This window comes from Rosa rugosa, chromosome 3 (assembly GCF_958449725.1).
Source record: "Rosa rugosa chromosome 3, drRosRugo1.1, whole genome shotgun sequence".
Lineage (NCBI taxonomy): Eukaryota > Viridiplantae > Streptophyta > Magnoliopsida > Rosales > Rosaceae > Rosa > Rosa rugosa.
Genome location: NC_084822.1, coordinates 11,777,860 through 11,791,661, shown reverse-complemented (window position 1 = coordinate 11,791,661; position 13,802 = coordinate 11,777,860). Strand labels below are relative to the sequence as shown.

At 40.2% G+C, this 13,802-nt stretch overlaps 2 protein-coding genes across 2 annotated transcripts; both read left to right on the top strand.

The window, feature by feature from the left end:
- Positions 1 to 12: 12 nt before the first annotated feature.
- On the top strand, positions 13 to 903 carry LOC133735776 (uncharacterized). Its single transcript, XM_062163212.1, has 2 exons — positions 13 to 336; positions 472 to 903. The coding sequence occupies exons 1-2, from the start codon at positions 84 to 86 to the stop codon at positions 732 to 734; spliced, it is 516 nt and encodes a 171-aa protein (XP_062019196.1). The 5' UTR covers positions 13 to 83; the 3' UTR covers positions 735 to 903.
- Positions 904 to 10,455: 9,552 nt separating this feature from the next.
- LOC133737226 (uncharacterized) lies at positions 10,456 to 11,077 on the top strand. The gene is made up of 2 exons (XM_062164831.1): positions 10,456 to 10,705; positions 10,956 to 11,077. The coding sequence occupies exons 1-2, from the start codon at positions 10,456 to 10,458 to the stop codon at positions 11,075 to 11,077; spliced, it is 372 nt and encodes a 123-aa protein (XP_062020815.1).
- Positions 11,078 to 13,802: the final 2,725 nt, after the last annotated feature.

Below are 13,802 nucleotides of genomic sequence, written 5' to 3'. Positions count from 1 at the left end.
CTTGGTGTTCATATCAACTTTTTACCATCTAATTAAATTTCATTCTCTTCTTCCAAGTGTTGCATTTGATAGAGGGGATTAATATGGGATCCAATTTTGCACAAGCACTTTCTGCAGTGTTGCTAATTGCTTCAATGGTGGCAATTAGCACAGCCAACAAGGATTGGCAGCATGGGAACTACACTGGCTGGGGTTTTAACCATGGTCCATACCACCTCAACAAGACAAACGGACCCAGCAAGATTGTTGTGGGTGGCTCCGAAAACTGGCATTATGGTTTTAACTATGCAGATTGGTCTCTGAAAAATGGCCCATTTTACGTCCAGGATACTCTAGGTGTGTTTTACACTAGTCATTTAACTGTTTAAAAATTGATTCCCCTTATCAGCAACATTTTCTTCCTTATTAATATATAGAAATACCTAGCTATTAACATATAATTAATAATGGTGTTTGATTGGGTGCTTGCAGTTTTCAAGTATAATCCACCAAACAACACCACACCTCCTCACAGCGTGTACATGCTACCAAACCTTTGGAGCTTCATAAACTGCGACTTAAGCCAGGCCAGGATGGTGGGAAGTCCAACACAAGGAGGCGGAGACGGCGTTCAGTTTGTGCTCAAGAGCTGGCAGCCTTACTACTTCGCTTGTGGCGAGCACAATGGTACACATTGTAAAGACGGAATGATGAGGTTCTTCGTGTTCCCAAAGCTTCGCGGCTGGCATTACTGAGAGTTTGAGATGTACGCACTCTCAAGAATAGAGAAATAAGTACTGGCCGGATAGTAGTGCAGACTGATCTGGGGTGCGATGGAGCTTAATAACAAGTCGTTGGCATAAAGTTTTGACATATTGTATTTTACATATATTTTTCCTATTTGATTAGTTAAGTACCTTTAAGAGCAAACAAGACTTTATGCCAAGACATATTGTATGTGAATATTTCTTATAATATAAAGAATTAGTCACCGTATATATATATATATATATTTTTTAAAGGGCTGGTGCGGCTGCCCTTAAGCCTTGATTAATATATATAAATCTTGAAATTTAATATCTCAAGCCACAAGTCCACAACCTTTTAATATATAAATCTTGAAATTTCATATCTCAAGCCACAAGGCCACAACCTACTGATAGGAGCATTATATGCGACATTATTATTATTATTTCCTATACTTTTTTTTATTATCAAATTAACAACTCATATATAACAACTATGCCACTAGTCCAAATGGTACTAGACATTATTTCCTATACTTTGTTTGTTAGTTTATTCTATTTCCTAGCAATTTATTTATCTTTTATGTTTAATAGCTAGGTTTTATGGAGCAAAGATGTGAAAAGAACTAAAAAGGAGAAAAAGATGCGCTAATTACAGGGAAAAACTTGAAGTCTCAACCCTAGAATGAAACCTTGATGGATTGAGGAAGCCTATTGATGGAGATTGTGCAGCAAATATGGAGGATATTCACATTTATCGCATTGATGATGTGGTAAGCTTTTAGTGGAAATATGATGTAAAGAATCCTAAATCAAATAGAGAATCAAGAAGTTCGCTTTCTCAACAATTCAAGGAATCTTAATCCAAAAATGAATGAAAGAGGACTCAAGGAGCACTACAAAAAGAGAGAAAAACATTTGAAAAATCTCTTACGCACGAAAATCAATCAAGGAGATTTGAGCAAGAACGTGAGAAGACTTCTTTGCCATCATTCGACTAGTCGAACTCAACCCCGAATCAATTCCTATTTTCAAATTTTATTCTTTCTTTCTTTTCTATGATGATTAGTTTGTTCTTCATCCAAACTATGTGTAACTAAACATCTAGGTTGGGGGCTGTTGAAGCCCTAGACATAATTTTAGTAGCTTTGTGATACTTGATTCTATTTTATGTTTATTGGATGAATTTTGGTTTTCTAGTTTCTCATTGATGATTCTTGTATTTGTTTTTGTGGAGGGCTACGTAGAAGCATGTTCTAGGATCTATTGTTTTAAGCATGTAGATGACCACCTAATCAATGCATGTTTAATAAGAAACAACCAAGTAACTTAGCCCTCTTTGTGAAAACAAATTTTTAGGTAATCCAGTGATAACACCCTTCACTAGGTATCTCATTATGTTCATATACTCTTCTGGCTTAATTAGTGCTACATCTAATTAAGGTATTTGATAACACCCTTCTTTACCATTTTGTTGCATATCAAGTTATGGTGATAACTATGTACGAAGTCATGGGTTCGAGTCACCATAGGGGTAGGAGTGAAACTCTTTGATCATCTTTAAAAAAAAAAAAAAAAAAAAGTTATGGGATAACACCCTTCACATAATATGCCAACTAGAGAGTATCTAATATGATTTTGACCTTAAAACCCTAGACTTCATCATGGACATAGTCATCCATCTACATGGAATTGAGTCGAGGAGATTGCTATTGATTGATTGTTTAGAGGTGACATTCCCTTGCTCTTTTCTCTGATTGATTTCTCACAACGTATTTTGATATTGCTTTAATTCTTGTTCTTAGTTATTTGTTTCAAACCAAAATCAAAATCAAATCTTTTATGAAACATAGATCCAATAAAGGGAGACCCTAGTTCCCTAAACTATAAGTAGCATTCATAATTAATAATAGGAAAATAGTTGGCTATTAATGTAGACACAAGAAATTTAATGAAAACAAAATTCATTAAATAAATCGGTAAATCGATCTTTTAAATTTTGACCGAACAAGCTTAATTGGCACATGGGTGCTGCAAACGGTACACGTGGCTCGTGGGTCACCAAAATTATGTGAGCTTCGAGGATGACACATGTCAAAACACGAGTGGTCCATCGATTAAATGACGTGGAAGCATTAATTTATCGATGATTGGTTGTTGCTCAAGGTAAGCATTTAAAATGGATCAATCATATTAAACTGATTGATCTCGATGAAAATCAAGCATTAAATACAAATATCGATCAGATTAAATTGATTAATTCTGATTGAAATCAAGTATTACATACACATATCAATCAGATTAAATTGTTTAATTCTGATTGAAATCAAGTATTAAATCAAAGGGGTAAATATTGTTTAGTACCCTGTAGTTTAGGTCTGAAATCAATTCAGTCCCTCGACTTTCAATTTCATCAAAAACACCCCTGTGTTATCAAATCTCGTCCAATAAGTCCCTCCGTCGGGATTCCGTCAATTGGAGCCGTTAACTCGCTGACGAGGCGTTCCAACTCAGCAAAAGTGGGGCCCACATGAAAGTCAAATTCCCAAAATTGCCCCTGCCTCTCTCCTAAATAGTGGAGCTCATATCCTCCTCCGTATCCAGATCCCCTGCATCCTCACTCTCCCTTGCATTCCCAACATCTCTTCCCGCCTTGTGCTCCAGAAGATGCTATTATCACAATGTAATAAGACCAGAGTGCTTCTCAAATTTGTGAGCTTTTGTTTGTCATTTAACACTTTGAATTGTCGAAAATCTAAAATGATATTACTTTCATTGATCAACATCGAGAATCTCACATTACATGCAAATACAGCAACTTGAAAATTTCTAATCCAATTTAAATTGAGAAAACAACAACAAACAATGTCTTAAATCTGGGGTGCCTGTCGGAGCCGGCGAAGCCGATCGATCCAGTTCTCTTCAGGGATCTGATTCGCCCAATCCGGTGCCACTCCATCAAACGAAATCCCTCTCATCACCTACATAACCATCGTCGCATTCTCCGGCGTCAACAGCGCGTGCCGACGACTCTCGTCTTCTCTGATCACCCTCGCGATCGCTGAATCAGAACCCCCTCCGATCTCTTCTTCTTCTTCACTGCTGCTGCCATTATCACCCTCGACGTCGTCGTTTAATCTGAGCGATGACACTCCCCTCTGCGCCTGGTTCACAATCACGCCTGGTTCACAACGGCGTCGTTTTGGAGATGGAGATTCTCCTCTGTGGCATCGTTTTGGAGACGATAGTACTCGGCGGCATCGTCGTCGTCGATGTTGGTGTCCAAATCGCTTCCGTTGTGGGTTTCTACAGCTGCATAACACATATCATCAATCCAAATCAAAATGAACACAGAAAGAAAATGAAATGAAGGAAAGAACTAATCTTTCTGTCTTTTCTTCCAAATTTCCATGTAAAGATTCGAAATTTCCAGGACCCAATTGGTAAACAGCTCAAAGATTCCGACTTGTTGGGTTCTTTGTTTTTCAATTGCAGATCAACTAGCCTTAATTGCCGATGGGGTCCTTGACCCGAGGGTCCGCCGCCATCGTCCTCCGCTGCTTCTCGATTGGGTTTGGGGATAGGGACTGCTTCTTCCGCCACCACTAGCGAGATCGTGGAGGTAGAACGCAGCCAATGGGATTTGGGGTTGTGATCTGAGTTAGAATAGTAGCAAGGGAATTTTGAGAATTTGACTTATATGTGGGCCCCACTTTTGCTAAGTTAGAACGCCTCGTCAGCGAGTTAACGGCTCCAATTGACGGAATCCCGACGGATGGACTTATTGGACGAGATTTGATAACGCAGGAGTGTTTTTGATGAAATTGAAAGTCGAGGGACTGAATTGATTTCGGACCTAAACTACAGGGTACTAAACAGTATTTAGCCCTAAATCAAATCACAATTGATTGTCATATTTCTTCAATAAAAAGTAATTAAACCAATCAATTAAAACTGATTGATTTAATTACATATTTACGGAATGTGATTAATGCTATGTCATCAATGCATTCCAAGTTGAGGGAGACGTCGACATTATAAATATCCCTTCTCAAATCAAGAGGAGGGACAACAGAAAAATAGAAGAAATCTCTCCAAAAGCTCAGAAGTCTCCCAAACTCATGAAGAACCATCAAGCTGCAAAAATAGTCAGTCCACTCATCTCAATGACTTCAAACAGATGGAAGAAATCTCTCCAAAGCTCAGAAGTCTCCCAAGCTCGTGAAGAACCATCAAGCTGCAAAATAGCCGATCCATTCACCTCAACGACAGACAAACGAAAGAAAACTCTCCAAACCTCAGAAGCCTCCCAAGATCGTGATGAACCATCAAGTTGCCAAATAGCTGGTCCTTTCACCTCACCGACTTCAGACAAACAACGGAAGTCACCTACAAGCTCAGAAGTCATCAAACTCGCGGAGAATCAACAAGCACCAAGCACACGTGTCGATTCATCCTCCATCAAAGCCGTACTCGCCACGTGACACCTCTCGTGGTTCAACTCTAGTCAAAATCAAGCCTCTGCAGCCCTTGATCAACCGTCGTCTTCAAGTCTTCAACAAAGCAAATCTTCTGCCAAGTTCTTCATCAAGCTCTTGGAGAATCAACAAGCACCAAACACAAGTGCCAGTTCATCCTCTACCAAAGCCGAAGAACGCTCACCACGTGACACCACTCGTGGCCTAAATCTGATCAAGATCAAGCCTCTACATCCTTTGGTCAATAGTCAACATAACAAGAAGTTCACACTACAACCGTTCAATTCAAGATTAAATGCTTGCCACCCTTGGATCAAACCAACATCAGAGATCGAATCAGAGGAAATTCTTGTGAAAGAGTTATACAAAGATTGTAACCCTCAAATTCATTAATAAAAAATATAGGGATCTTGACCATTTACCCAATTTGGGCATAACAATTCCTCACTTACTCCAGTAAGAGATTAGTGTGCCCATTTACCCAATTTAAAAGTAAAAAGACTATTTTAGACAAAACACAATCAATCTCTCTTCTTAGACCCAGTCGGCTTCTCTCTCTCTCTCTCTCTCTCTCTCTCTCTCTCTCTCTCTCGGCCTCTCTCTCACTGAACTCCGCGGTGCTCGACCCAAGCCTCCGGCGAATCAGATTGCCAGTCTCTCAACGCAGTCAATTGCAGAATGATATTAATCAGATTGGCAACTCAGGCCATCAGGGAATCAGACCGATGCAATCCATTTATCCCATCATTCCTCTTCTCTGACGCTTCTCGTCTCTCCTCCTTTGATCACCACGTCGAGTCTAAGACCGAGCCTCCAAGACCTATATTCAATAGGTCGGCACTATCTGAGAGAACGGTTATATTGTCATCAAAAACAGGCTCTGCAAGGTTCAATCTCTCCCTTTTCTCCCCCATTTTCTTCAAATCTGAACCTTTTCTACCGCTTTTGCCTTTAGATTTCTCCTCCTTTTTATTCGATCGTTCTTCTCTGTTGGTTACGACATCGTTTTGCAGATTTTGCTTATTTGTATATGATTGACTTCTGGTTTCATCGAGATAGCATTTAGCTTTCGTTAGCTTTTAATTTTGTGACGGATTGAATGGTGAAAAGAGAAGAGAAGAGGAGGAGGAGGAAGAAGAAGAAGAAGAGAATGGTGGTGTCATGGTTATTAAGATAGTGAAGAGAGAAGAGAAGAGAGGAGATAAGGCATGGTGTGGGGTGCATGACGTGCACCGACTGTGGGTTGGGACTGATTTTAACTCTGCCGAACCAGAACTAGACGGCGATGGATAAGGCGGGGACTTGATAGTATTACCTTAAATATTTATTCCATCTTCTTTTGTTTTAATTTCTATCAGTTGAATAGTTTTTCTGGGTGATAGTACTACAACACAAATGTCCAAGCGCCCATTTTGTTATGTTGCTAGAGCTAAGCCTTTCACTTCTTTTTTGGTTGATTTTATTGAAAAGTATGAGAAAATATGTAGAAATGATGTTTTAATTCCAGTTATGTACTAGAATAGCATCTGTTTGGTAGATTTTGTAGATTGGTGACTGACTGTACTAATGTTTAACTGTTGTAATCGTGTTGTTGACATTTTATTGGGGGGAAATAAAATAGGACGCCGGATTCCTGTCACCGGTCCGGTGGCCGGATTCCGGTGATTGGTTGTTGAAATCTGGCCACCAGAGTCCCGCAGCCAGAGTCCGGCCACCGATCACGGGAGTCCAGTGAAGTCTCTGATAACTCTCTCTCTACGTGACAAAGAGGGAGAGGGCAAAATTGTCCTAAAAATAAATGGAAAACAATAAAAAAAAAAAAACTTAATTGGGTATTAGGGCAAAAGATATGTAAATTATTGGGTAAGTGGGCAATCTCATAAGATGTTTGGGTAAGTAGGGTTAGTGTTGCTCAAATTTGGGTAAATGAACATTTTCCCAAAAATATATTCTTTTGTACACTTGTGTCCTTCTTTCATACGTTGCAGGATTTTCGTGTTCACAATTAATTTGACCGATCAGTCGATCACCTATCCTACACAAATTCCACTCATCGATAATATGTGGAGCTCGCCGCTGCCACAAGGAGGAATCAAGGCTCGTTCTTATGCCTATATGTTAACCAACTCAATGGAAACCTCTTCGATTCAGTCAACTTATTCCCCCAACCATGTGCGGTGACAAGAGGTATGTCAAGATAACCTAAAATGAAATTAAAAGAAACCAAAAGAAAACGACCGGTGCACTTGGGACCAATGGAGTAGCCATGGGTTGTAGCCCAATCCCCAAAAGAGAATTCGTTGTATATTTGGCTATAAACAATGAAACTAGTACAAATATTAAGCTTGATTTTGACAAAAGAAAAAACAAACAAAATAGAAATTAGCCCACTTCAGTCAGTTGCTATATGCTTTAATGGGGATCAAAGCAAAATTTCATCTCTTGGGGTAAATTTCTAGCCCTGCCTCGACCTTATTGTCTCTTTACTTAATTTCCATACATTGGTTTTTTTTGTTTTTGAATAAAGGGCTGGTGCGGTTGCCCTCAAGCCTTGATTAATGAAACTGTCGAATACAAGGGGGGGACATTGAGCCTAAACCCCTGATTACAATAAGCATCTAGAGTATTTCCTGAAATAATATCAAGAATCTCTACAGAAGACATGTATTCTAATAATATCAAGAATCTCTACAGATAACTGCATTGGTTTATTTATACGTTGTTTGAGGAATTTTCTTATCCAGCAGTTATTGGGATTAATTTAAATTACAATATCACCAACCCCCCCCCATACCGGAACTTGGAAAGGGATAATTTTCTTTGCTTTAGGGATCTCAATCGTTGTTATAGGGTCGAATATCTTATGTGACCCAACCAGATGAAGATTTTTGTCATCCCTACCTTTTTCAATCTACATGCATGTAAAACAATTCCATGCTAAGAAACTGACTGATTTATTTCAAAAAAAAAAAAAAACTGAGTGACTTATATATTTTGTTACATACGATCATAGTTGCCATGCAATGATCTTCCATATATAAGAAAATCATTAGTATTGATAGTACCTCTATGAAAAGTAAAACCCTATATATAAACATCGATCTCACATACGCAAAACAAAAGGGAATGTGAAGCCTAGCCTTGAGCAACTTGATCAAGTTTCTGTCCTGATTGCTAATTGATTTTTGATTGAATGCCAGAAAATTACCCTCATGTCTGTGAAGCTGATCGAATCCTTCATGAATGAACTCATAGCTAGTGATAAGGTTAGCAGCTAGAAAATCCAATGCTAGCTAGTCATAAATTAATTTGCATTAAACTAATCTTTTTTTGACGAAAGGAGGTCAGCCCATTATATAGATTCAGCAAGCAGTACAAAAACGAAACACCCCTAAGGGGTCGACAGAAAGAATCGTTTCTCAGAGTACCCTGAGACTCCTATTCTAAAACAAGAACAGGAACCCACTATACCCCCAGTACACCCACCTTTTAGACAGTTCACGCACTTTAATTCCAAACAAAAATCAGTAATCTCCGAAGCAAGATAAAAAACCCTCAGAGATTATGAAATTTGCGACCTAACAAAATGAAATAATAATTCGAGGTTGTCGTCCTGGATCCCAAATCTTTATAATAAATCCACCGGGATCCCAAATGCGAATCCAGAATAGAAGAAGCCCACATTCTGCAGCCTTAGACAACTCATTAGGGCCCAAGCCCAAGTCAGAAAAGTAGAGCCAAGCCCAAACCCAATTAGGGTTTACCATTGTAGCCAACGCATTAGTGACTCTGGTCGTGCCGCCATCGCCGCACCCACCTGCCACCATGCCTCCGGTCAACCTGCCCCAAGGAACCAGATAACTCCCTACTCCAACGCCACCAGATGACAAGTGTGAACCAGTCGATCTAGCCAAACCAACGACCCTGACTTCCATAGCAATAGCCAACCCAGACAGAGAGATGTCGCCTGCATCAACAGCTTGGGGAGACACATAGCCCCCGGAAGAGTAAGCCTCTGGCTGCCCTTCATCTTCCCCACAACTCCGGTAGCCTTGCATCTTCTCCACATGTCGGACCAAGTGAAAGTGCCTTCGTCGCCATCCCTGGAGAAAGGACTCCAACCAAACCCGATCCAAATCCGGCTCAATTGAAACCGTGAAAAGTCCTGGGTCCCAGATCCTCCAACCACCAGCAACCACCAGTTCAGTTGGCCGCCGAATGGAACTCAGCCTCAAGCCCTGTTGTGAAACAAATTGAGACGAAGGGAAAGCCCCCGATCTCACCTTCAAGGAGAAAAAAGAAAAAATGGGAAGGACGGCCTGGACAGTACCCGAAAACTGCGACACCAAGGGATGGGCCGGAATTTTTCTCCATCGGAGATGGAGGCAGGTACAGAGACGCCTAGCCATGGCCGGCGCTCCCTCAAACCCTAGCCATGGCCGGCGCTCCCTCAAACCCTAGCAGAGAGTTTTCTGTAGATATGTGCTGACTTGTTTACACTACTAGAATTTAGAACCAGTCAGATATCTTGTGGTGTGTTTGCATTAAACTAATCTTGATTATTGACATTAATAAATTGATCAATATATATATGGAACCAAATTATATTATGACCCGGTCCAATGTCATCATCATCATGTCATACAATCGTATGGAACACACATTTTCCTTAGTGGTGCGATAATTCGTACTCTTTTTCCCCAACTTTTCGTTAGGTTAAAATCGCAATGCTTGCTTGACTTAATTCCATACTAAAAGAGACTACTAGTTGACCCTCGATCTTTTCGGTTGATGGAGAAGCTTCCTTGACTATGTAATTAGATCTAATTTTTGATTCTCATGTAAATATATATATATATACACACACACACACACACAAACCATTAACAAAAACATATTTGACCTAATGCTAGTCATGTTACGCATGTAAATTATATGTAACGGAAGTAGAGAGGGAAGAAGAAAGAGACTTAGTTGGTGGACTACACCGATATAATTGGAAAAACTCGAACTTATGAGCATTACAATACTTGCAATATGTTTTCTCTTTTCTTGCCAGCCACCAATTTAGAAAAGGGTTGTCAATTTGGCAGTTTTGCACTAAATTAACTGTATCAGCTGCCTACATCTATAAGAACCCTGCATGCCAACATCTGAATTCACCATCTCATTCTAAGTGTCAGCCTTTTATCCTCTAACGTATTAATCTCGATCACTCTTCTTTCAAGTGTTGCATTTGATAGACGAATAATATGGGTTCCAGTTTTGCACAAGCACTTTCTGCAATGCTGCTAATTGCTTCAATGGTGGCAGTTTGCACTGCCAACAAGGATTGGAAGCACGGGAACTACACCGGTTGGGGTTCTAACCATGGTCCATATCACCTTAACACGACAAACGGACCCAACAAGATCGTTGTGGGTGGTTCGGACTGGCATTATGGTTTTAACTACGCAGATTGGTCTTTGAAAAATAACTCATTTTACGTCCAGGACACTCTAGGTGAGTTTTACATTTCTTTGTTCAATAAACTATATTGATGATCTGACAATTTTCGACTTCTTTGCCAGTACGTATTTTTTTTCTTTTTTTTTATATAGTGGTTTAACACCATAATTTTTGCATATGCTTTTCCTTATCAGCGCACATTTCCTTCTACCAAACAAATCACAGCATCATCTTCTTCCTTATTAATAGAAATATATACCTGGCTTATTTAATATTTATATATACTTGATGATGGTGCTTGCAGTTTTCAAGTATGATCCACCAAACGACACCATACGTCCTCATAGCGTGTACTTGCTACCAAACCTTTGGAGCTTCATAAACTGCGACTTTAGCCAGGCCAGGATGGTGGGAAGTCCAACATGACAAGGAGGCGGAGACGGGTTTCAGTTCGTGCTCAAGAGCTGGCAGCCTTACTACTTCGCTTGTGGTGAGCACGATGGTGCTCATTGTAAGGACGGAATGATGAGGTTCTTTGTCTTCCCCAAGCTCCGCGGCTGGCACTACTGAGAGTTTGAGATCGAAGCACTCTCAGAAAGTACGGGATTCTCTTGTTGATCTGGGGCGCAATGGTGCTTGATTTCTTTTTCATAATTGACTAATAAATTATACCTTTGAGCAAATAACAAGACTTGGCGCATAAAGACTTGACATATTGTACTTAGTTGATCATACAAGTACTTCACCAGTGATCACACTCGACACTTGGTATATACACTCATTTCCAAAATTAGTTTTTTTTTTTTAATGATGACAATTTGTATTAAAATAATATTAAGGAGTACAGAGGGTGATGTTAAAATGCATGAAAAATAAAACTGAAGAACCAAATCGAGATGCATAATCGCATCTAAATTTAATATATAGTAAATTTGAGTCCAAAAGTAATTTTGGCAATATCATTTAAGAGGATTGAGCATAGCGGGCCAATACCTGCGGTCCAAAAATAAGTCTATCTAGTTTTGGGTTACAGCTTCGCTCATTCCGAAGTCCATAAGGAAAACGATCCCTTATAGGATTCAAGTAGCAGAGACCGATTATGAATCTTCAATCAATAATCCTTCGATGGCAAGGAACAGCCGAAACCCTAGGTATAAATACCAGGTTTCAAGGGACAACAAAGACACAACTCTTCAATCAACTAATCGCACAGATTATCAAAGCATCTCCGGAGCAAACCTACCTTCAACCTAGTTGAAAACAGTGAAGCAAGGGTAACGCCCTCTCAACCCAGCGAAACTAAAGTCACGCTTTAGCAAACCCGTACTTTCTCCTACTTCGCAGTGATTGCTCTGCTCAACCTACAACGTTGAGTGTCAAATCAGTGATGCAAGAGAACACACCACAAGTCCTTATTCGTAAGGCGAAAGTCCTTTTTCTGAAAGACATAGAAGAGAGTCTTGTGACGAGGTTGGTGCTCTCTTCGTCCACAGCACTTGAGAAGAAGTCAGGTTTAGGGACGCCCCGAGGACTACACCGCATGGTGTTGGCACGCTCGCGCACTCAAAAGAGACAGTTTGCTACCCAGACTGGTTTAGGAGCCAAATAAATAGAACAAGATCAAATGCCAAAAGGGTTGATGACTACCAGAAGTGAACTTAAGACCTCCCACTCGATTATGTTTGATTTATTCTATGACATTAGTTATGTTGAAATTTTGCCAAACCACATCTTGATCTGGGGAGAAATCAAACTTTATTTGGAGCATTACGATTGCTCAACCGACCAATTTAGAAGATGCCTCAGTTTGGGTATTTACTGCCTGCATAAAAGATAAAAACCCATCATCCTATAAATACCAACATCTGAGAGTCCACCATCGCATTCAAAAGTCTCATTCCCTAGTCTCCACACCCAATTTCATTCTCCTAATTCCCTAGTAAAGTATTCGTTAATTCCTCTTTGATCTTAATATTTGCTGCCAATGCTCAGAAATAATAAACCGAAATGTCCTAACAAACAACTTCAAAAAGTGACAGCAATTTGTTACTGTTTTTGGTGCACTCAGCTACAACAACTGAATTCAATGTCTAAAATAAATTACAACTGAGTTCATAATTGATAAATTACAGCACCTACGGTAAAAGCGTATCAACAATATGCACACTAAAAAAATGAAAAATTTAACAATTTTTGTTTCTTAAACCCTTGTGCACTAAGAGAGTTTTCATTGCTCGTGTCAAACCACCTCAGCTCGGTTTGACACCCTGATGAAAAATTACTTAGGACACCCTTGTTTGTAGCTGCCATGGTTCATTATGGTACATGGCGTGGGCTAGCTTGTCTTATAACCCAAGCAAAGTAACCCTCTGGGCTTGTAGTTCATCAATGCCATCTTGCTTAGTTGAGAAGGAGGATGAGAATGAGATACCCTTTTCTCCTCACAATGAGCTGCTCTGCCAGACTTCAAGCTTAGTCTCCTTAGAAATGTTGGCTTCTTCCTCATTGATTCTGCTTTCTCATCTCTTTCACTTTGCTTCCCTAACTTGTCCAACTTACTCATCTGGCCCATTTGAATAAGTCTGACTTGCCTTGCAAACTCGACTCCTTTCGGCTGAGTCAGCTGCCTCTTTGGAACAATTTGTCCACCCATTTCTCTCGATATCGGTTCAGGCGCAGAAGTTGTTGCGTCTTCGTCCCCAGGCTCATTCGTAGTCTGATTGTTCGTAGCATATGAGGGCGAAGCAGCTGAAGCTTTCTCCTTCTTTTCCTTCTTGACATTTTTCAATGCCGCCATGAATGGATCAAAATCATCATTCCACAACCTCTTATATCCAAATGGCAATTTAAGCACGAAATTACTCGGAGACCCCGGGACAGACGCACCAGTTTCTGCTTGGCTTGCCAGCTTTTCATTTCTGTTCCTCTGAAGCCGCGGTGGAAGCTTGAGTGGAGGGGCAAGTGGCATGACTTTCCCATCACAGAAAAGCTCATCCGCAAATGCCATGCTGGTCGGAAGTGAATCCCCGCGCTGCCTTGGCTTTCTATCATGACCAAACGGGCTCGATTGGACCAGTCTTTGATCACCAACATCAAGACTAAAACTTAGACCGGTTTCAAACTCAAAGTCATCGAGATAGGCATTGGCGTC

What these genes read in the sequence shown, in the direction of transcription:
- LOC133737226 (XM_062164831.1), top strand. Translation starts at nt 10,456, where the DNA reads ATGGGTTCCAGTTTTGCACAAGCACTTTCTGCAATGCTGCTAATTGCT. An exon ending in TTACGTCCAGGACACTCTAG is followed by an intron (nt 10,706 to 10,955) that starts GTGAGTTTTACA and finishes TGGTGCTTGCAG; the next exon opens with TTTTCAAGTATGATCCACCA.
- LOC133735776 (XM_062163212.1), top strand. Translation starts at nt 84, where the DNA reads ATGGGATCCAATTTTGCACAAGCACTTTCTGCAGTGTTGCTAATTGCT. An exon ending in TTACGTCCAGGATACTCTAG is followed by an intron (nt 337 to 471) that starts GTGTGTTTTACA and finishes GGGTGCTTGCAG; the next exon opens with TTTTCAAGTATAATCCACCA.